Source organism: Apis laboriosa, unplaced genomic scaffold (genome assembly GCF_014066325.1).
Source record: "Apis laboriosa isolate Shangri-la unplaced genomic scaffold, ASM1406632v1 scaffold1321_cov151, whole genome shotgun sequence".
NCBI classification, from domain to species: Eukaryota; Metazoa; Arthropoda; class Insecta; order Hymenoptera; family Apidae; genus Apis; species Apis laboriosa.
Window position 1 is genome coordinate 2093757 of NW_025221248.1, and position 25023 is coordinate 2118779.

Here is a 25023-nt window from a genome sequence, read left to right on the forward strand (position 1 = left end):
CCCACTTGTTTACCGTGCCATTTGTCACTTTACTGGCAAGATTCTTGGTCCGGGAGGAGGCCACGTCCGTTCGAAATTCGAAACCATTCCCTTTCCAACTTCCATTTTCCGCTTTCTCTCTCTCCGTCTTTACCGTTCCTCCCTCTTTCAACCTCTCTTTCGACGTTTATTTATTTCCTTTCCCCCGTTTCACGCGGTCATGAATGTTCCCCTGTTGTTCCTCTCGCGATCGCGATTCGCGAGCGTCTCGCTCTTTCTCGCGCTGTCTTTCCCTACCCCCGTCCCGCCTACACTCCCATTTACCTCCCGGTTATGGATATTATTAAGTAATACCTACGTTGCGCGCGCGGCCACGCGCTTGGACGTGTGTGCGTGCGTGGTTGCGTGCGTGCGCTCGACGTGTGCATGCGCGTTGGCAACGCACGCAGGCGAACGGGAAAGCGCGGGTTCTCATCTCGATTTTTGACGCTTCGACGCACGCAATGGGCCGCGGCGCGATACGACGACGCGGCCTTTCCTTTCCGCGGCCGTTCTCCGAGAAAGGGAACACGGTAGGTAAGGTCCCCGGAAGACGAGACGAGATGTTTTCGAGAGGGTTTTCGAGGAAACATTGTTGGGTCGATCGATTTTTTGACAGATTGATTTGCCAAGGTGGGAATATGAATTTGATAGATTATTGAAGTTGAAGATCAAGAGAGAGATGGAACGTTGACGGTTCTTTGGACTGTTTCTTGCATTTGATGTTCGTTTCGTATGGTAGGCTTTAAAGGATTTTGCAATATGAGAGTTAGTTAGAAGAAGTTATATTCGAGAGGAGATCGAAACCTTGCGATCCAAATTTAGGAGAATGTCGGGTAAATGTTTAAAGACGGATAATTGAACGTTCAGACGTAGTTTCCTTTTTTAAGTCGCTTCTTATATCGATGCTAAAAGTTATCTTTTTAACGGGAGTCATTCATATAAAAATGAATTATACGATTTTCGTATGGAAAAGGGAGCTTGGATTAACTTTAACAATTACTTTTCTTATTGATAATACATTTGAAAACTGATCAACCGAGAATCGTGTAAATAGCACAATTTTAAAAAATTTATTTTTAGAGATACACAATTAAAATCAACTTCTTTCTAAAACGTTTTTTAATTATATTATTGGTCGGATCATCGTCGATCGTTTTCTCATTTTCGATAAATATTTTTGCCCCCAATTTTGTTACTTCGTGTCGTTGACTTTTCAACGAAAATCCTCGAATGGAATCGTCAATGTGGATCGCAATTAAAAAGACATAATTCGAATTAGAGCGCATTAGATCCATAGGGACAGACTCGTAATTTCTTATCTTCTAACGATGGACTCGTGATGCAAGCGGAAATACCCACGTGCCGCGATGTGAAACGGGAAAAAATTTATCTGCAAAATAGGTAGTACAATCGAAACTGTTGTTAACGTATTCCTTTCGCGATTGTCGACTAGAAATAGCTTTATGGCCGGGACGTTACTTCCGATCGAAACGATACATATATATCTGTCATTACTTTCGCATCTGAAATGCAATATATACGTATACGTGTGATTACATTGTGAAAAAGAAAAAAAAAAGAATTCATGTTCTCGTCGTTGTTTGCGCGAAAAATAAGTTTTTAACAATTTCTTGCCGTGATCCTCTTGCGCCAATAATTTATAATAACACAGTTAGACACCTCTTTTCTAAGATTTTTCTTGCAATTCGTGATTTCTTTTTCTTGTTTAAAAGTTTATTACAACAAACAAAAGAAAAAAAAGTTTACTCGAGATTCTTTCTACTCTTTGCAACAAAGTCAACGAAAACATTTCTAATCTTATTCTACGATCTGCATTATTGAGGTCTGAAGGGAGTTAACGTGTTTACTATGGGATAAGGTACGTTTAGGCGCATTAAAATTCTACGAGTGGAACGTGTAATCGAAATGTTTTAACCGTACAGAGTTAAAAGAAAGAATTTTAAAGAGATTGGAAGTACACGCCTATTTTCTGCCACTTCTTTTAAATTGCCTATAATTATCTTTCAATACAAGACCGATGAAACTATTAAACTTTTAAACACACGTGGCCACTCGCCCGAACGCGTAAACAAACGTTCGTTCCGCTTCTCGATTTACGATCGCAGATCTTCGTAAAATATTTCCTTCGATATTCAATCTCGATCAACTTTTCTTCGCGCGAATAAATCAATCGAACGTTTCCATACGTATATAGAATGCAAAACAAAAATTCAAACAAGATTCAGAGAAACGAAAAAATCTCTCAACACTTGCATACGTACACCCTTCATTCATACGTTTCCACCCCGACGAAACGTCGCCCTAACAATTTATAATACTCCCACTCCCCACCCCACCCCATTAATCTCGTCACCTGTCCGCCTGATACCGATCGACACGTCGCCTTGAAAAGTCATCATCCATCTTACCATGATCGTCGATCAAACGGGACGACGAAACTCGCGCGTTTAAGCTCGATGCGCGAGGGTATCACCTGCGTGTTCCTCCTCTATGCAGCAGAACAACAGCAGAAGCAGCGGCGGCGATGCCGTAATAACGCCGTCACGCTCGTGCCAGAACCAAAGTATACGCTCGGTGTACACGACCTAAATAAGATGCGATGCCCCCCGGGGCGAAAGTAATTCACAGACACACACACGCGTGCACCGGGGATACACACGCACACACACACACACGTACGTGGTTACACCGGCTCGGGCTATAGTTTACGAACTGCCGCAGGAACGCTTTAGCGTAGAACGCGACCCGCGTTTTTCGAGAAATAGAATACGAAATAGAATCAATAAGATAATTGATTTATAGATGAACGATACGATTGGATAAGTTTTAATCTCGAGATCGAACATCGTACTTTTTAATTTCAGTGTGAAAATAATTTTGATGATTGTGTTTATGTATTTCTGATTCAGAGATATATATATACGCGTTTGGATATATATCGAGTCGCATGGCAATTAGCCGATGAGAAATGATTACATTGATTAGGTATCGTAATCGTTGGTTTATCTTATCGATGTCAGTTTTTGAAAATGCCTCGTGGAGAATAGGTTTGGAAATGCTTCGATAATAAGATCAGATAATAATGGGTGCATTGTACGTTTTGTCGGAGATACGAAGTTGTAGATTCATACAAAGTCCCTACTGCGAAATTACAGGCTTAACGAAGATCAATCGCGAATTTACGCGTTACCGCGAAACAGGCATGCTAACCGCGCGATAATGCATAAAGCATAGAAATCGGAGGATCGTTGGAAATCGACGATGTAGAGATCGATCGATCTGTTATCATTGATCGGTCTCGTGATCGATGTTTCGATGCGGAAAATTTTCGTTCGAAGGTGGATAATTAGACATCGAGGGAATAAATTTAATTCCAGAGCGGTGAATCGTTCACGGAATTAAAAGTGTTTCCTCCGCCACGGTGAAAAGAAACCGTAGAAAATATTCAAGTGGCGAAGCTACAAAAAGAAAGTGAAAGCGTTGTATCGGCCGATATAAACCGATCGATATTTCGCGAAAAGGAATAAGCCACGAGGGCTCGACTGAAAACTATATCATCTCGAAAGAATTGCACGTTGGACAATCAGGCGGATAAGCAAAGATAAAAACTACGTACGATATATACCGTATCTATATCGGATCGTAACACGGAGAGTTATTCGTAAAAACTCGTGCGCATTGAGTCGCGAAAGGGGTTAACGGTTCATTATCACCCCATTTCATCGATAGAGGCGTTGCACACCGTCACGGAACTCGAGCAACAACACTCGGCCGAGGGAATGTATAGCGGAGGGATAGAGCGGTGTACAGATGTGTATCACCGTGTGCACACGCTATATAGATATATACGTATACACGCGATACAAACGTGCATGTTGGACGGGACGCGTGGCGAACGAGGAGACCCGCTAGCCGCGTAGAATAGAGCGAGAAAAGGGGGAAGAAGAGCGTGTGCGGAGGAGAGGGAAAGAAGGAACGAGGAGTGCATCGAGTCAGTGGGCTAGTGGGGCCGGCAGAATGTAGCCCGTACTACGGTACACTGTCTCCCTCTTTATCTCTCCCTCGTTCCTTCCGTTCTTCCTTCCTTCCTTCCTTCTTTCCCACCGTGCCCACTCTCTTTCTCTACCTATCCTCCTTTGTCCGACGTACCGTGCCTATGCCTCGTCCTTCTCTCCTCTTTACCCGTGCAAATCGTATATAATAGCGGGTTCGCTATTCGCTTGTTGTGTAGGTCGCGTGCAACGGGCTTCTCTTTATTTCGAACACTACGTATAAACGCGTGTACGTGTTATATACGTCCAAAATCGTACGTGTACGAACGAAATATATATATATATATATATATATTCGAATCGTACACAAGAATGTATATATGGTGTTTTTCCTTTTTTGCCCGATTATACAATGATACCGACTGCGTGCCAGTGTCCACGGGATTAGCGTGTCGGCGTGTTTACCCGTGCACTAAATATAGTAGCGATACGGTTCATTAGTGAACTCCGGTGTGCACCGGTCGTCGTCGTATTTACGTACATACGCGGTACGCACATAAGGGAGTCGCGATTTTTTTTTTCTTTTTTTTTTTGCGCGCGCTTTCGTCGCAGTTATTGCGTAACGTACGTGGCCGTATACATCGAGCCACACACGTGCACATCCCTGTTCGCGCACGAATCACGGTGACACAGTTCATTACACGGGCTCACTGTGTCGCCTATGTATATGTATAAGTGTATATACTCGGCTCCACCGTACCAGCGCGACGTAAATGACGAACACCTTGCATGTACAGAGACCTCTTCCCTCTCTCTCTCTCCCTCTTTCTTTCTCTTTCTGATGTATATACCGTCCATATACAGGTGCACACAAAAAAATCGCACGTACAGAGTGGTTTGAAATTCGCGATATAACTGGAATAGGGGAAAAATTGTTTATGTAATAGGAAACTATAGTTTTTCAATATAATTGCGAACTATTATATTCAATTATTATCTGTACTATAGGAAAGAGATAAAAGAGAGGATTAAAGGATAGCAAAAAAATTGTCTACTTTATCCTGGATTTATATGAAATCTCGCTTTTAATCTATCTTTTAATGCAACGAATAATAGAAGTCAAGAAGGCGCGTTCATTCGTAGAAAAGGATAGTTAAAGCGATACTTATTAGAATCGTAATTTTGATATACGCGTTCCTTTGGTGACGAGTCCACCCTGTATATCGGATGACTTGTATACACCCTGGTGCACATTTATTCTCGTTACATGCACAGAGATGTGTACATAGCGAGTGGAGTCGCGAGTGTGGGCACATCACCGCGACGCTTCCTTCCACGGTGGATCCCACCCTGCCCTAGAGAGGCATGGGCAATGTAAAGCGGCATGAAAGCACGGAATAGGCTTTATGTCGGTGGATGTGCTCTCCCAACCTGTCTCTGTATGTGTATATATGTATATGTATACATATTCATATACACGTCTCTGCGTGTGTGAACGTGTGGACGAGTATATAGGTGGGTGGGTGGATAGGCAAGGCAAGGCAGGCTCGGCTGGTGGTCGCTCGGTTGCGAGGTTCGCTCGATAGCAAAGTGCGGTTCCCCTCGACACGAGCTCCTCTCGTACTTGCAACGCGGCAGGATTAAAGGGGAACAGCCCGTGTACGGAAATGCAACGATCGATGCGCACATGTCTGAATTTTCGTGTCAAATCGTGACCGATCGACCACGTTCTGCGGTTATGCGACTTGGGGCTGTTTCATCCCCGGCAATTCCATTCTTTACTTTTCGCGATTTCCAGGCAAGTTTTTTCATTCTTCTTCTTTCTTTTTTTTTTTTTTATCGGCAGCAAACCATTCGACGAATTCTATTCTATACCTTTCCTCGAAATTTTCATGGCAGCTCTCTTCTTTCCGATCCTTTATTTGTTTCAGAATTTTTATATTTCTTCGTGAAAGTTAGAATTAAATTTTCATGCGATTTCAAAAAACATTTCTCTGCACACTCTGAATCATCGGACGGTAGATGGTGTTGATTTATGTAATAGGAATAAATACGAAGGACAAGTGTAGCAGCTTTTCCTTTTCTATTTCTATGCTCTTAATGGGATGCAACGTGTTAATTAAATTCGCGATTTAACGGGTGTCGGGCGTTGGTGCACGACGCAGACAAGTGCACGTAGCATATGCGAATAGATGAACACGTCAACGTGTCGAACACGATACCCTCGTCTCGAAACACGTGCGTGTCGCCTCTGGTTTATCCTATCCTCTTACACCTCTCACTTCTCTTCTCGCGTGACTCTCTTTTTACATCTTACGTACTACACGTGGCTCGTGTAATTGTTATCTCTCCCTGTGCCCCTGCATCACGCGATTACTCCCCCCGTTCTTCCTCGTTCGTGCTTTCCTCCCGCACCAGGGTATATTTTCGAAACTGGGGAAGGGTAAGCGGTCGAGAGAAAGAAATGGAAGAAAGTATATACATAAAGTATATATTATAAGATAGCCTCGAATTTTAATTGTAACGCAAATACTTAGGAAACTTGAAATTTCATAGAAAATTCTTTCTATAAAATAAAACTTTCTCTCTCTTCCACAATCCACTCCTAGAGAAGGAATTTTATTGAAAATTTATTTTATATTATCCTCTCGACTCGCGACCCCCCCTCCCCCCCCTTATAAATCTAAATCTTTTTTCGTCGAAATCGAGCGCGAAATCCTCCCCCGATTCGAGAAGCAGTATCGAGAAGCGAAACGGCGATGAAACGAGGGATCGATTTGATGCAAGATGCTGACGAGACTGTTTGCAGATCTTGGAGACGCCTGTGGCGCCATGTCACGCGAGGTGCCGGCAACGAAAGCGGCAAAGAAAGCAAGGGGCACGATCGTAACGTGGACGACAACGAGTCGGCACGGTGTTCTTCGGCTTCGCGGCGATTAAGGCCTGGGCCGGCCGATCGGTGGGACGTTCATTAGCCAAGGTGCTGACTATACTAATAACAGTAGAGAGGTGATACGCGGTAAACCGTGTCACGCAGTGGCGTAGGTCGAGTCGGGGTGGCGTGGAGGAGGAGGAAGAGGAGGTGGAGACGGAAGTGGACGATGACGATGGACACGGTGTTAACGTAATACCGGTGAAAAGAGAGGAGAGAGGACGCGTTTTGTTGTTGCTGTTGTTGTTGCTCGTACGCTTGATGATCGGTTCGCGATACCGAAAGTGATACATCTCTATATATTTATCTATAATAATAATAATAATAATAATAATAATATTAATAATAATAATAATAACAATAATAATAATAATAGTAACAGTGTATATTAAAAAAGAAGAAAAAGAAGAAGAAGAAGAAGGAAGAAGAGGGGGTTTCAACAGTCAGTGCCGTTTGTTAAGTGCGTATAAAGAAATATCGAGCTTAGTAATTAAATCGGTAGGGAAGTAGCAAAAGAGTGTAATTAGCGGGAAAAAGAGAGAGAGAGAGAGAGAGAGAGAGTTAATTTTCTTAACGATCATTCGACATCGATTCGACAATATAATATTTAACGACGACGAAGCAACTTATTAGCTCGGCAAGCACCGGTCGACAAGAGTTAAAGAAAAAAAAAAAAAAAAAAAAAGAAGAGAAATAACACATAATAATCGCGAACAAAAAAGTCGAAAGTTCTGGGTATCCAAGGAAAGAAAAAAAGATATCCTAGCCTAGTAATTATTAATAATAACAGTGGTGGTGCATCACGATACAACAAAGCGCGATATAAAATAATAATAAATCAAGGGAGAATCGACGATAGGAGACACAAGATTTCGAGTGATACATGGACCGAGATAATATTATTCCGTGCGAACACGTGGAAACACCGGTCGGAACATCCGTGGAAATAGCCGTCGAGCTCGACGAAGGCGTCCTCCGTTCGAGTGGCGTCGCGGAGCGCCGCAGCGGATGTTACGCCGGGCTTGGAAAGGGCGCCGGGTGATCTACGGTAGTAGCAGCCTGGAAGTGACTAAAGGCCATCACCACGGCGTTCAACATGTTCGAGATGTGGAGCGCGGTGAGTTCCAAGTTGGAACACTCCGCGACCTCCTCGGGCTCGCCGTTACCTTTGACCTCGCACGCACCGCAGACGCCCCATACCTCGTCCGGGAGCATAAAAGGTAACGAAAAAGCTCCGTTATGCTTTCTATCTGTGTGTCTATATAATAATAATAATAGTAATAATAATGATAATAATAATACGTGTGCTCTTGCGTACGTGTGTGTGTGTGTGTATGCGCGTAAGTATGTCGTATATAGAAACGTTACGTTCCCACGACGACGATTGTATACGCGATCTTCGAAGGAAAAAGAATCACGCGTGTACGGCTCGTGATGGCCTAACGTGAATTTTCTAATTCCGCTCGTGTCGGAGAACCGTTGCACGGGGCCGAGCGGAATTGCCGTGAACCGAGTTTACATAACGTCCTTTTCAAGAATAATACGCTCCTGCGTAGCACCTCAGCTTGTTCCCTGGCTACTGTGTGTACACAAGAAGATACGCGTGTGTGCGTGGTTTCTTTCTTTCTTTTTTTTTTTTTTTTTCTTCTTATTTCTTCTCGTTTCTAAATAGAGAGAATTCTAAATTAGAGATTAACTCGAGGAATCGACGACGTGGTTTATTGGCACTGTGTGGTTTTTGTCTCGAGATAAGGGAATTGCGTTTGTCTCCCCCTCTCCTTATTCCTTTTCTTTTTCGCGAAATTTTTAGATATAAATATAAATAACGAAGTTTTAAAGCGTTACAGTAAAAATATTTCAAATTTTTCATATTTCGTTGCTCGACTCCGTTGTCGTTCGAGAATCCACCACGATAAACTCGTAACGCACTTACGTAACGCACTTTTCGCACGTTCAAAGTTCGCGAACCTGCAGAATTTGCAGCGAGTGGAGGAGGGATTCGTTGATTCCGCGCGCGTCCGACCGTTCACTTTACACGTGGGTTTTACTGGCAGTAGATTAGACGATTCGTCGCCAGACACCGAAAATCCACGCTTAACTTTAACGACGCTCCTTAACGATCGCTAACTCGAAAGGTAAATTTTAGCTTGGATGACGTTCAAAGATAGAGAAAAAAAAAAAAAAAAAAAAAAGAAAGGAAGAAGAAAAAAAGAGAGAATCGTGGAAAGGAAAAGGAGAAGAGATGAAATATTCTTATTAATTCGTATTCGCGTTCGCGCGAATCCCATTCGCCGCCGCTTTCATAATTTCAATACGAATCCAGCACTGCGAAAGTTTCGCGGTGAAATTTCGCAGAGCTGCTCTCCAACGGTGAAACATTGAAACGTCGTTTTACATTATTTACACGGTGCTTTCGTCCCGAGTTAATTTCATTACGCGGCTCGCGTCCGCCCGACCGGGTTACGTCATCGGGCAGCCGTTCGTTCGTGCCCATTTGAATTTCCCGCGTTTTTCTCGAAACCCGTCCGCCGCCACTTTAATAATGGCCGATAAACGGGGCCGAATCGTAAACAACGGAACGATGTTCGCCAATGATTATACGATCCTGTTATCGCGCAAGATTTGCGGGATTGATCTCGAACATCGGCCCTACGATTGATGCGGCACCAGCTCCCGGAATGATCGGGCAATCAGATAACGCCGATATACGTGCGCCCGTTAAATATGTATCGCAATTCACGCAAAGCACGGCCAACGATCGTTAACCAAAGATTTGCGGCGAATTACGATTTAGGTGAATAACGATGGGTATCGTATCGATTCGAATGATCTTGGGAGCAATTGAATCCCGGCTGATACTTGGCCTCTCCCTTATTTTCTTATTATTATATTTTTAATTAAGAGGAACACTTTTGTGAAAAATATGATAAACGAGTGAGAAGAAGAAGAGGAGGAATCTAGTTTCGTTCGATGGAGATTGATAACGTTTATTTAAAAAAAAAAGAAAAAAATTGGAAGGATTAAAGATTCTAGATTAGATCGTGGAATAAATAAAAGATTATATTGTCGCGTTTGTTGTACACTCTTTTAGATAGTTTCTATGGGAGGATCGTCGAAAAATGTTTATATTAAAGTTCATTGGTGAAAATATTCCGGACAAAAAGAGAGAGAGAGAGAGATACAGAAAAGGAAATCGTTTAGAAACCGGCAGCAAGGATACGCTGAAACGTTTCAAAATTGCTTTTACGACGTCGCGAATCGCGCACCGTGCCGAATACAAATACACACTGGAAAGCACAGATTCGTCAAGCGTGTCACACGAGTTTCTTTTTAAAAAATCGTCTCTGAAACATCGAATCATCCTCCTCTTTTTTTTTTCTTTTTTCTTTTTTTTTTTTTTCGCTTTCATAATATTCTTTGTGAAACAAAAATCAAGCCTTATTCCTTATCCCGAAAATCGTCGAAATAATTCAAAATAATCTCGATAATTTTTGTAAAAAAAAAAAAAAAAAAAAGAAAGAAAGATGCAAAAACTTAATTTCAATTTTAAATTCAAATTTAAAATAAACGCATAAGAAATACGAAGAAATTTCACTTCATTTGCAAACAATACTCGCACATTTCTAAATATAAAAATGTTTATACGACTCGCTTCCTTGTCCCATAATGAGGCAGAAAAATCGCGCACACTTCAGCCTGTTAATTAATTTAAAACAAGTTAAAAGGTTATTAACCTTTTAATCGAACAACCCCAAACAATCAAGCACTCGAAAGTTGATCGTTGATCAAACGATTCGGCTGCCAACCAACGATCGATGCTCACGCGCTTTTTGTCCTATCTGTCCAACTCGTTCCAATTACTCTCTACCAGCTGCGCCACTGGAGAAATACGAAAAGAAATGCGCTCGAAGAAAGAGATTATTATCTTGAGGCTACGCAGAAATCGCGTCGCAGGAGGCTGACCTCGCGAATTTCCGCGAATTTCCGTGGGAGGAGGAGCAGGGAGAGGGGGAGGGGAGGGGAGGGGAGGGGAACGGTCGGTTCGAAATAGCCAAAGGACGGTTTCAAAAGCAAGTGAACGAGTGTCGCGGAGAGTCATAGCCGTCCCGAATACGAATACACGGCGATCGAAACGCGGCGAGTAAATTATGCAAAGCGAAAGTACCCACGTAAGAGCGGGTTGCGCAAAAGGCCTCGTAAGAAGAACGCCCGTAACGTCGGCTCGTAATGTCGTCGGATTCGCGATGACGAGAAAACAAATTTCGCGCCGCTTCCAAATCGACCAAGATTCGGATTTCTCCGCCCATCTTGTACCGTTTCATCTGCTCGATCGAGTTGCTTCCTCGATAAAAAAAAGTCTAAAAAAGTGTTCAATCGAGACGAGAATTCTTAATTTTCGAATCAGGAACATTCGTATTGATTCGTTTTTTTTTTTTTTTACTCGAAATCGAACGCACTAATTTTAATTTAATTTTGTATTTTGATTATAAATTGGACTCGAAACTGATTAATCCGAAACTGATTAAGGTCTTTTCGACGATGTCGATCTTTTATGAAAAGAAGAGAGATATTTTGTTAATCAGAAATATAAGAAGAAAATATGATAGAAAAATATTTAATTGGCAACTTTTTCAAGAAATCATCAATGATAGTGATAGAGTTTGAGATTCATCCTTTCCTTGTTGAATAGGTCAGTTTTGTTGTTATAATAATTTTCATTATAGGTCAGACAAAATGTATATGGATAACGAAAATGAAAGATAGAGAAATTATCGGGAAATATTTACTAAACCGCTAAACTAAAAAATTAACATTTAACGAGCTTGGGGTCAAAGTATTTGCGGATATTTAAAAGTGAACTAAGTTCAATAAATTTCACGATAATCGGAGTAATAATAGCATATCAAAAATTACGAGAGAACGTGCTTAATTGTTTAAAAATATAACGTTACAAGTAATTGTTTATAAATATATAATTCGTGTAACGTGATAAGTGTAAGAAACTTGGTAAAATCGAAGGATAATATCGTTATAATTGATATGATTACAATTTATTCATTGTAACTAATATCATTTGAGAAAATTAGTTAATTTTTTCTATTCTTTTCCAGAGACATAAATTGTTTTTACCATCGTAATTATGATTATAACATTAGATAAAACGCTATAGAAATTGTATTACAGACCTAGATATATATACATTAATTATACCGTTACAAATTATTCTCAGGTGGCAATTATCGATGACACTTTGCCTGAACCCTTTAATTTTCGAAATTTATGAGGATTGAACGCACGCTACAGACGCATTACATTAATATCGTTGATACAATTTTCATATTTTTGGCACGCCATCACTGTAGTTATAGTATGATCGATTTTTTGGAATTTTTTACAAACAACTTGGTTTAAAGCGTAAAACCTGAAAAAGAGGAGAAGAAAATTACACGATTTGTGTAAAAAGAAAATTAAATAAAATTAGCACATCTGTTGAAAACCTATTCGATCGAACATTGTTGCATAGAAGATCGACAAACGCACAATTGTGCATCGATTTCGCAACTCTTGGTAACCTTTGACCCGAGTCAATAATTTTATGGCATTAGTCAGATCGTTGATGGTTAATAAAATCAAATAATCGCGCACTTTCTGCGTGTCGTTCGATTCGAGAGCTACAACCGATAACGATGACTTCAGACTCACGAGTCTCATCCAGAGAAGAAGAAGAAGAAGAAGAAGAAGAAGGAGAAGATATCTAATAACGATGGCTTATTAACGAAACGTAGTGAACGTTTTGGGAACGATGGTTCAGGAAATTAAGTAATTTCGTTGGTCGAAGGAATAAATTGCGTTGTTTCGCAACCAGCTCTTCAAAGAGGTTCCATTATATCGTCGCTATTACTTGTCACAGTAATTGTCGATCTCTCGCATCGCGTATCGATTGTGCTTCGTAGAACAAAGAAGCATGAAAATTCAAAATAATTCTTTTTTTCTTTCTTTCTTTCTTTTTTTTTTAAAAAAAAAAGAAAGATAATTCGAAAAAAAGAATATCCTCAACTTTCTCAAGAATTTTGCATTAATAATTAATGATTTAATTACGACATATTTCAAGATACATGGAAAATATTATCGATCAAATGTTTCATTGTAACATCGACAACAAAGTAATAGCGAAGTAAAACTGAGGATATCATCCATCCACTCTACTCTCAATTCGTAAGATTGAAAATAAACTAAACTATTAAATCGGATTTAATAGAAGACAGGATTATTTTCTTCGCGGCCGAAATATTTCGTCGGTTTTGTCGTCGGCGGGGTTTCTCGTATTTTTTTTTTTCTTCTTTTTTTTTTTTTTTTTTTTTCACGAGTGAAAGCCAAAGCATTCTGCCGGTGAACGGCGTAGAACCAGGGCAATCCTTCGTCCTCTCCTGGCCTCTGGTGTTTTCAGAGTCGTCGAACGGGTTCGAAGGTTGTCGTTACGAAATCGATCCATCGGTCCGTCGTTTTGTCGTGATCACTCCCCGATTCATACTTATCGTGCTATTATGATCGCGTGGTTACCACCCGGTCGCTGTCCAACTTTCTACCAAACTAGTCGACCGAAGTCTTAAACGACGATGATTAAACGGATTCTCAATCACTGTACCGTGCCCACGACAAGAATGCGGCCTGCTCTTTTCATGCCACCATGCTTGCAATTTATTAAACTTGACATTAACATAAAATCTTCGAACAAACATATATATATATATATATATATTATAATTTATACAACAATGTATCTACGTATTTACTCGTGTCAATACAACATCGATTTAAATTTAATTCTAATTCCTAATTTTCGAACGGATATATAATTTCATTTTTAATTTAATAATTTAATAATCTAGATATAGAATAGAAAAAAGATCAAATCGTATTTATGATATACGAGTATATGCAAGATATTTTATTAGTTCAATAATTGCAATCAACATTGTGAAATTTAGATTTTCTTTCGAGATACGAGAATGATTTATAAAATTTATTAAAGCGACAACAAGAGTTGCGTAAGAATATACGTATGCCTATTTTCTTTATTTGAAAGATAAGCCAAATATGCGCCTGTTTTGTTTTGCCCATTGGCAGAAAACGTTCGAAAAACGTAAAACCCCTTGAAGCTTTCGTAACGTTTAATATATTTTCCTGAAAGCAGCCGAGCGATAGTGGCTCTATGCCTCGCGGCTCTGTATAGAGTCAAACGTTTACCTACTTACAGTAGTCGTACCTATTACTATAATCTTATCGTATCGCGACGTCTATAAGGTCGATGATCTTTGAATGACGGGTGGCATACGTGCACCGCTATGGGGACAGCATATCGTATTTCTTCGACTGCGTGAATAATTATTCGGGAATTGGTCGGTGGATTGGTCGACAAATATCCGTCGATTCAAAATCCGCGAGCGTGTATTTCGTTAGAGAGATCGTCTTCGACTGATCTACAATAACACTCGTCCGTATATTATATTTCGTTCAAAGTGAAATATATTTACATAGAAATCAAATCAAAACACGATCGATTCCAAATAAGATTGACTTTCAAAAAGGAAAACATATATTACGGGAACTTTTATATTTCGATAATTTGAACGCGTAATGTAACAAATTGCGAGAGATTGCAATGATAATTGCAGTTGTTAATTTCGAAAATAGTCGTCACCTTTCGTTAAAATAACGTTAGAATTATATCGTCGTTTACTTGTACACACGAAACACGATAATATATACATTTGGGCCAATTTTGCGCGCGATAAAATTTTCGAAATAATTCCGCTCGATATTGCGGCGACTAGAAGCATCCGGTTGCAATTAAAAAGCGAGAAACGGCAAAATATTGTATATCTTATAAACAATATAATATAAAACGAGAAAGAATAATTCGAAGCGCGATTCTTTAAATTTCTGGCGATTCGTAAGAAATCGTGGTCGAGGAGGAAAAGAAAAGAAAAGAAAAAGAAAAAAATATTCCAAGTCTGCGCAAACCGAAAAAAAAAAAAAAGAAAAGAAATATTACGCGAAACATGGTGAATTTCGTAGAGAACGTAGTCTGCCACGGTTAATCATCTCTTAATCATTTATAAGGGAGGGCTGTCGTCGTCCGTGAAGACGGTCCATTAAAACAAACGCGCCACGGGCCGGAGATCCGTTCAACGACGCCGCTTAAAAAGATATTAATTATTCGACTTCTAAGCCCTTCATTATTCACATAACTGGAACTCGGGACGCGCGGAGGAGGAGGAGGAGGAGGAATACGGAAGCCTCGAAGGTGGAAAGGAAAGAGGGAGCGAACGAAAGAATCGTTGAAAGTATATAGTGGAAGAAAAAGAGGGTGGCAGGGAGGAAAAGAAAGAGGAACACCTAGCCTTTAAAATCGTGCTCGCTGTAGGCGTAGGGGAACGGAGAGAGAAGGAAAGAAAGAATCGGGAAAAAGAGTAGAAGAGGGGGAGGGATGGAGAGAAAAAAAGAAGAAGAGCAAAAGGGAAGGCTCGAAATCGGAGAACGATGGAGGTAAAAGAGAGAGAAGAGAGAGAGAGAGAGAGAGAAGGATGGATAAATGGAAAGAGAGTGCACGAAGAGAGAGTGAAAGAGGCGAGAAGGAGAGGAGTCGGAGTAGGAAGATACAGAGGAAGAGGGTAGGGGGTTGAAGTATCAGCGCTGCGAGGGTTGGGTCGCAGCGAAGCTGCTGGTGCTGCAGCTGCAGCTGCAGTTGCAGAAGGGTGAGGCGCGGTAGAGGACAGGAGGAGAAACGGAAGCGTGGGTTCCCGAATCGATAGCCGCGCGCCCGTGCAGCCGAAGCTCAACCTCGCGTCGCCAACCACGACGACGATGTTGTCGTCGTCATCATCGTCGTCGTCGTCGTCGTCGTCGTCGTCGTCGTCGTGTCGTGATCGTGGTCTTAGTCGGCATCGTTGACGTATGCTACGCCGTTCCGCGGCGCAGACGTCGATACGAGCCGGTGCTCGCACGTGCAACGTTTTCTCATCGTTCGAGAGCACGAGAGCTTTGTCGTGGAAACGGCGGACAATGGTCGAGCTCCTTTCTCCTCATCGTTTCTTCTCCTCTTTTCTTTTCTTTCTTTTTTTTTTTTTCTTCCCTCCTCTCCCCTCTTCCTCCGTCTCCAGTTTTTTCCTCCTATTTTTGTTCTCTTTTCTCTCCTCTTTCCCCCCCCTCCCCTCCCCCTCGCCCGGCTCCTCTTGTTCTTGTTGCCTTTTAATGGACGCGCGTTGTTCGCCCGATGCGACTTTAACGACTCGGAGGATTTCATCGGAGTGGACGTTTCACGGTGAGGATGAGGAGAGAGGCAGATTGACGCGCAGACGGGTCGATACCAAGCTTCTTTTTTTTTTTTTTTTTTTTTTTTTTTTTTTTTTTTGATACGACGATGAATTTGTTTTTGTTTTTGTTCTTCTGGGTTTTTCTTTATTTACGTTCGACGAGAGTGAAATTATCGCATCATATACAGGATATATTGGTTAGTTAGGATTTTTCATATTATAGGATTATTGTATTCGACCGCGATTCTCGAATTGGAATCGATTGATCGGGGATTTATTGTTGCTCGGGTGTAATGCAGCGACTTACATGCGCCGCGGACGTTGTTTGTTTCGTAACAGATAAAAACCGATTGAGCGACGAGGCGTGCATAAACGACGGAGATAATTGAACGATGAAACGAATGGGAATAGATGATTCGACAAATCGAGACACGAAGATGTAATAGGACGTTGATATCGTATTTATAAATATCCACGGAACGGATATCAAATATTTACCACTTTGTTGCTACTTGTGGGAAAGAAAAGTATTAACACACTGTTGCGGCTATATATTATATCACGTTTAATGTATCGTAACGGATTATGCAATTCAATAATACAATTGCATCGAAATATTGTGATATCAAATATTCCGAAATATTTGGGATAACCGATGCATATTATAATTTTATTCAAATAAGATAGGATATTGCCTGTTCAAACGATTTTCAAATTTCTGCATAATGGTTACTTTGATGACGTGTAATAATTAATGTTGTATTGTAGAAACGTTGCAATATCGAGTGAAAATGATGATAACTGAATAAATTACTGAGTTATACGAGTTGAATGTATATTCATTTATTTAGATATTTTTAAAAAAAATTTTTTCCACTAATATGCATTATCTATGACTATCCACATCTCGAAATTATGAATCACGAATTTACGAATTATTTTTAATCGCGTTTTAAACTTTTCGATCTCTCATCTTTTACATATTCATTCATTATTCTAACGAATTATGTATAACCGTATTATCTCGATTAATTTATTCGCAGTATAAATTCGTTAAATGTGTGTCTACTCGAGCTATCTAAAATGCACAGACATTAACGAACATTTCTCTATCCATCTATTCACAAATGCACAAACACGATAATTCTATCTTCAACGTTTTAACATCGGTTTCTGAATCATTTCCCAGCCAAATAATATTTCTTTCTTCTTCCAAGTTAACAACGAGAAAAATATCCCAACTTGGAAAAATTCGAATAGATAACCTCTTAAAATTATTCTAATTTAATATCTATTGATCAACAACGTCCCATATAAATTTATCACAATATTTCTAATACACACCGATTATTTATTTTCGATTCTCAAAAAAAAAAAAAAAAACGAATCCTCACCCCATCTTTTCGTTACAACGTCGTTATTATAGAAATTTCCAGCGAAGCTGAAACGTCCACGAATACCACGTCGAAGGAACGAATTCCTTCGGTTGAATACCGAACGGAACCCACCAACGTACGCTCGATACGCCATTAGCCATAGGTCAAGCCGATATTGGATATGCGAATAGGTGAGAAACAAGCGGCGGTAATTCCTTTTCGTCGAACGAGGAAATCGCAGAGGACACGGTATACGCGGTTGTCCGACTGGAGGGGGGCTGAATCTCCTTAAAGCAGGATATCTCGATATCGCGGAACCCATTGTCGGGCAGGCACGGTGTGCTTCCACTCGCGATCACGTTTCTAACCTTTGCACCCTCGGAGATCGTCTTCGACCGTGAACGATATCGATATCTCTCTGCACCACGTGCATCTTGAGAGTATTTCTTTGCTATAATCCGGGAGGAGAAAGGAGCGTGGATCGGAACGAACGAAGTTGGGTTTTTTTTTTCTTTTATATCGTTTCGTTAATTATCGATCGATGATCCGTTAATGGTGTGAAATTATAGAATCGGTAGAAGGGATCGTGAAAGGCAAAGGAATGATGAAACGGCGTTGATCATTCTGATGGGAAAGAAAGTACCGTTTCGTGTTCGAAGAAGAATATGTTGGAAAAATTATGGGAAGGAGTGATGGTTTCGTGTTTTCGTTGCGTTGTATAGGGTGTTCTAACATGTTATAGGGGATGGTTATATGCGAGAAAAATAAGTGGAAAGCGTGGAATAAAATTTTTTCATTCGAGGCTTCGTTTTTTCGAAACGAGGAAAAATTTTCAACAAAATTAGAACTAGAATCGGCCATTATATATTACCTGATTAGATACGAATGAACTATCGATACTGTGTAATTGCTATGCAAAATGGAAAATAGGCAGAAAATGTAAAATAAATTTTTCTTTATTTAAAAATTCATTTTTTTAAATTATTTAAAAATTCGTTTTTCTTTAAAGTTAATTCGTTAGAGAAGATTGAATTCGAAAATTTATTGATTGCACGTATTGAATTTGTTAATTGTACGTATTCAAAATCGATTTTCTTTGGAAAAAAAACAAAGATTTTTTTTCAAAAAAGCGATAAAATTTTATATATATTTTTGTTTATTTTCACATGTAGAATATATATACCTATCGTTTAGTATCTATCAATAAATAGTATCTAATCAATAAATAGTCAATTTCAGTTGTACTTGAAAATGTTTCAAATTTGTTTTACCAGAAAATAAAGCCTCGAAGTGAAAAAATTTTATTTTCGACAGATAGAATCATTCCTTTTTGCATCACCAATCATTAAACAAGACATTGAATATATTTGAAGAGATATCCAATCTTCTACGTTCGTGAAAAAATTACTTCTTACACTTAAACTCCACTTCTTTCGTAAGTAAACTCCCAAAACTAGAACTACAACTCCTCGAATAATAAAATATTCAAATCGCTGTATGATAGTAAAGCGAAAATCCACAATGAAAATAATGCATAAAAAGAAAATCCTCCACGAACGCTTCCAAGAGCCCGACATCGACAATGTAAACTCTTTCTCGCCATCATTATCTTATACCTTAAAAACTACAAGTACAAAAAAAAAAAAAAAAAAAAAAACACTATCATCACCCAATACGCCGATCTATCCCTTCGCTCATAGAGGCTCACTCGTCGTCACTCGTTCGAATTTTAACATCGCACTACTACATCATTTCTATCTTTACGCGGCTTAACAGGTGAGTCGCAAAAAAGTGGAATACCACGTGGCCCGTGGCGAAACGGATTGAAATAACAGGCGAGGCGCGTTATCACGAGGTGGGGAAGGCTCGATATTTAAGCGCGGTGGTAGGAAGGCGGTGATAGGAAGAAAGATTATCGACCGGCGATTCCCGAGTCGGCCCATTGCCACGCCGCGATTCGATGTAGGGCACCATCGCAAAAACGGCACTCTTGGCTCGTCACCACTCGTTACCAATTTAGATGTATCCATTCGAATGCGTCTCCGCACGGCCGGCGAGACTCGTTAGACTCATTAGCGGGGCACCGTGTATCGTACTTAACGTGTTTCCAATTCGATCCGCTAATCAGAAATTATTTTTTCAAACGGCTATAGGATATATATATATATATATATATATATATANATAGAGTTTTGTATTCGATGTATTCGATCGTTTCGAAATTAATATTCGTTCCCGGGATTGTTTCGAGATTGTGAATCGATCGTTTTTTTTTTTTAAACGTATCGTATCCAGAAGAGTTTTATATAATTCGCTACGCTTTTTAATTGGCCGAGAACTCTCGTTCTTCGGAATATTTTTTACGATCATTTATCTCTTATCCTCGCGTTTATCTTTGGTTAATTAGTAATTTGGAAATGGAACGAAATTTTTATTTTATTTTTCTTTCTTTTTTCTTTCTTTTTCTTTTTTCTTTCTCACGCGACGACGTTTCTCTCGAGGAAATGGCGCCGCCGTTCGAAAACTTAAAGTTGTCGTCGTTAACTGGAAGTTTCGCGGGAAACTTCGCGATCCTCGAAAGGCGCCACGATTCTCATAATACGCGAAAAACTCGGTTAACAGAGATCTCCATATCCACGTTCACCTGCGAATTCGCAGGTTGTTTCCACCAATTAATCGCGCTTTGCGAATCGCGCTTGTACGATTGTTCTGTCTCGTCCTCATCTTCGTTTCCTTTGAAACATCATGTTTCGCGAAAGCTCTTCGGTTCCAAAGGAGGTGGAAAAAAAAAGAGAGAGAGAGAGAATAATAAAAGACAGACAGTATCTCGTCTAAACTGGAAAAATGGGTTGGTGGACCGCGCCAGTGGTGATGGGACGTAAATGTGAACCAGAAACGCGAATATAGAATCCTCGAAAAAAGAAAAAAAGTCGCATTGTACCGATTTGCGGAGGAGAGAAAGAGAAAGAGAGAGACAGAGGGGAGGAGGGAGGGAGAAAGGAATACACGACAGCGGTGCAAGAGCAGGTGTCACGTCATGAGGTAAAACACAGGAATGGAACAAAGAAAGAGAATTGGGTGCAATGTGTTATGCAACGTGGCATTACACACGTGCACGACGATTTCGACTGTTTCGTTCCTCCCTTTTTTTTTCATTCTTATTTTCTTCTGATCGTTTAAAAGGTAACAATGTCGGCCGCAAAAAACACGCGTAGCAGTTTTTGTCACTGAATATTTCGCAACTCCTCGAGCCCGACTATGATTTCTTGGCTCGTTCATCGTGTTTGAACCACGGCTGTCGGTGAACGGTTCGAATTTATCGATCTTTACGCATAGCAGAATCATATTTGACGAATGGGGGTGCGATTTCGAGGATTTTTTCAACGAGGAAATGCGAGGGGAAGAAGCCTTTTCGCAAAGATTGGATAACATAAAACATTTGGTTCGATCCAAATTTGATAATTTTGGAAACGATTGTTTCACGATCTCGAATTAATCGAATAGAAGAAGGATTTGAATTTGATAAGAAAAAAAAAAGAAAAAAAAAAAAATTATACGCGCAAGATCGCTCAAAACATCGAGATTAACTTCGTCGATCTATGATCAATAAGAATTTTTTCAATAATTTATTAGAAACGTGAATTTTTCTTTTTTTTTTTTTTTTTACAATCTAAAATTTATTACATTCGCATATAATATTTTACAATTCGAACAAATCTTTAAATAAAGTCGTAAATCTAGCAGCAAAAATTTAATAACAGGATATATCTATGTAATATTTCATAAAGTTGTATAAATATCGTGAAAAATGGCCGAATGTGGAAAAAGACAAAGGAGTGAAGGCATCATGGTGAGCTCGAGACGGACGATAAGATTGCGTAAGGCGAGTCCGACGGGTATGACTACGACTTGACTCTTTGCTATGACGTGATCACCATACAACCGTGATCATTAAAGTTTGCGGCGTTCCGACACGAATTGTAAAGTTAGAATAATGCCTCGTGGCGCTGATCTAACGGTTTCCCGGTATTTTTAGAGTATTCGTCCTAAAAAGTGTGGGAAAAAAATGTTCAATTGGCGAAAAATGAAATTTCGAAGAGACAGACACACGTCTATTTCGAAGAATATAATTTTATAAATACAAAACTCGGACGATATATCGAGACGGTAAAATATATTTTTTTTCTCTTTTTTTTTTTTTTTGCTTTTAATAAATATTGCGGAAATCCTCTTTATGGTATCTATGTTTGTTCATCGATGTTTAAAGAGTAAAATCGTGATAGCACTGTCGCTTTCGATCGAATTACGTCCGCTTGTATCGCTTGCATCGAATCGTTTAAAAATTCTCGAAGAATATGGAAAAGTTGTCTGTAAAATATCCGCCGTCAAAATTGTTTAAGATTAAATACGGATAATACACGGGAAACATCCCTTTTAAACTTCTTGAAACGAGTACTAATATTAACTTAAAATTAAGATGTTAAAATAGATGTTCGTATAATTGAAATAATAACGTAATATAGTATATTTCTAAATATTTAATTTAGAATGATTGTGAATAAAATTATAAATTTGATAAAATATTTACATGTTCGTGGGAAAAAAGATCCTTCGCATTTTCAAAACTTTGCTCAACTTATTTTCATAATTTCCTCGTATATTTCAACTTTTCCTCCCTATCCGCGCATCCTAATATTTATCACCAAGAATATAACGCCGATAAAAAAGACATTCTTAGAAAATCCTCTTTAAACTCGTACCGCAATATCTTCCCCAAACGCCGTCCCACCCCCTCCACCGAGCACCGACCACTCATCCAACGTTACGTAACGAAACAATTATATCGCGCGTACGTCATCGTTGCGTGTAATTAAAGTTCGATCAAGTTCTCGTTACCCTTTCCCACGAAATATTCCTCTCGAAGAAACTCGAAAGGAAAAAAAAAAGAAAAGAAAAAAATGAAAGAATAAAGAGGAAGAGGAAGAAGAGGAAGGAGGGGAAAAAAGGATAGGGATGGAAATAAGAAGAAAAGCGCGGCACTGAAAACTTTCTGCAACTCCTTGTAGAGGGTAGCGTGGTGAGAAGTTGAGCTGGGCAGGGCAGGGCAGGGCAGGGTGGAGAGAAATCGATCGTCGTGTTTACCCGGAGGCCGCGTCGCGACGCTGCGGGTTTCGTCGCGGCGCGCGATTTCGCGCTCGAGTACGCGGACATCGCGCTTTCCTAGATCGTCGTATTATCGATTTAAAAAAGAAAAAAAAAAAAAAACAAAAAGCAAACGTCGAATGAAAATTTTGTTCAAATTTTTATTCCGACGAATTAAATGACGTTTTCAATTACGAAATAATTTCCCGCCAGTGGAGAAAAATGTTGCGGCCCTTTTCCCCCAGTAAAAAATATTTAATTAAATTTGAATAATGACGAAGTTATAACATCAACGAATTCTTATTTTTTTTTTTTTTTTTTTTTTTTATAATTAGAATACAGAAATTACATCACCGAAAATTCTTGTGCATCTATTATATTAACAATTATGGAATGGAATGGAATGAAATTTTGTTGAAATTTTTATTCCATACATCCATTGCATAAAGGATGACTATTTTATTTTATTTTTTCTTTTTTAGAAATAAAACCACGAGATCAACGAGATATTTTCACGTACATAGTTTATATAGTATATAGTTTATATACGATATTACGAACGAGAATTATATTATTAATTTATTATGAATGTCGTTTTAGAAATAAAAACGGTTCTCGTCCATAGTAAACAAACTCGTGCCATTCCCGTATCGTCGCTAGAACGTTACCGGGAAATACTTCGTCCGCGATTAAAGATTCAGGATTCATTAGATTCAACTCTTTTGTAATTAACGGTAAAAACAACCAAACCTTTTAATAAAAAAAAAAAAAATTATGGATTTCATATTTTTTGTTTTACGATTATTGAAAACGTTTTTGACAAAATTACTATTGTTAATTTATCGGGAATATTAGAAATACATGCAATTACATATTTATTTTCATGACATCATCTTAATTACAATCGTTTATACGTGTTATATGTAAAATAGATACTTAGGTATCGATTCATCTTTCTCAATTTCTTCCGTTCTAACGGAAAATTAAAATTTTCGTTTGAAACGAGGGCTAACCTCCCCTCCCCCTCCTCCCCCTCCCCTTCCCCCTCCCCCTCCCCTCCCGTTACAATTAAATCAATCGTATTTCTCGCGCGTATTTTATTGATTTAACACGAAATCAAATTCGCGGGAACAGGAAAAAGAAATTGATTTAAATGTTAGAAGTTCAGCGAGTATCTTTTATTTATAAAAGTTAACAGTTTCCATTCGATCCCAGGTAGAAAAGAGAGAGGGTCTCGATGCGATGCTTTACGTAATCGCATCCTGCGTGTACGACGGCCGGATCCGACGCGTAAACAACGAGCGTTTGGTACGCGATCCGCGCGCGAACGAGGAGGAAAACTCGCGGCGAAAACGTTTGCGTAGCGAGCGCAAAAACGCGGGATGACGCAATCGCGCCATGCAGATTTCGCCTCGCGCAACTAGTCGCGGGTAGGCTCGACGAACTATGAACCGTTATAAATCTTCTTGTAACCCATTGAGGGCCAAATGGTGAAATAACGCGTTGAAGTTACGTAAATGAGAGATTATCGAGAGGGAAGGGAATAGATGTAGGGATTGGATGTCGGGGTTTTTTTTCTCGAAGAAGGTGAAAAAAGTGTGGAACAATGTGGATGGGTATAGAAAAATTGTTTGCGTATCTTGTAAAAAATGTACGCGCACAAGAGAGAAGATAATTGAACGTAATAATTGGAATTGGGAGCGAAAATATAATAGAAAATATCATCGATTCCCGTTGAATTCAGTTTTGACGTGTATTTTGAGCGGTGTTATGTTGATTACGATTGTCGAGGAACAAAATTTTTACACGAGGATGTATTTTAATTTATTCACGTGAACGTGTTTCGTGCAAAAACTAACAAAGCATTAAGCTCATTAGATGTGAACAATTATGGTGCATTATTACAGAACGTTCTTGGAGAATTAATTAATTACCACGCGTATCGACGATAATAAAACACTGTGATGATTATTATTACGCGTAATTAGTAGGTCGAAGTTGGGAAATCTTTGTCAATAATAATTTTTTCTTTTTCTCTTTTTTTTTTAATAATGTACGATAATATCGATTGGAAGGTAAATTTTATCGTGTCGTATAAATATATTTAGAAGAAAAATACGGTAAATTTTTTTTTTTTCCACTGTCTGTCATATCAGGATACTCCGCATATTTTAATTTGAATTTATATCGCGTTTATTATACCGCGAAAACTTTGTATCGAA

At 39.4% G+C, this 25023-nt stretch overlaps 1 protein-coding gene across 2 annotated transcripts in view; it reads left to right on the forward strand.

The window, feature by feature from the left end:
• The window catches only part of LOC122720809 (probable nuclear hormone receptor HR3), a 105313-nt gene that overhangs the window by 32090 nt on the left and 48200 nt on the right, over positions 1 to 25023 (forward strand). The window contains exon 2 of one of the 2 annotated variants that reach the window (XM_043947801.1): positions 6844 to 8186. The exons of the other annotated variant lie outside the window; for it this stretch is intronic. Coding sequence (XP_043803736.1) covers positions 8063 to 8186 — 124 coding nt within the window. The 5' untranslated portion in view covers positions 6844 to 8062. The remainder of the gene's footprint in view (positions 1 to 6843; positions 8187 to 25023) is intronic. 2 annotated transcript variants of the gene reach the window in all.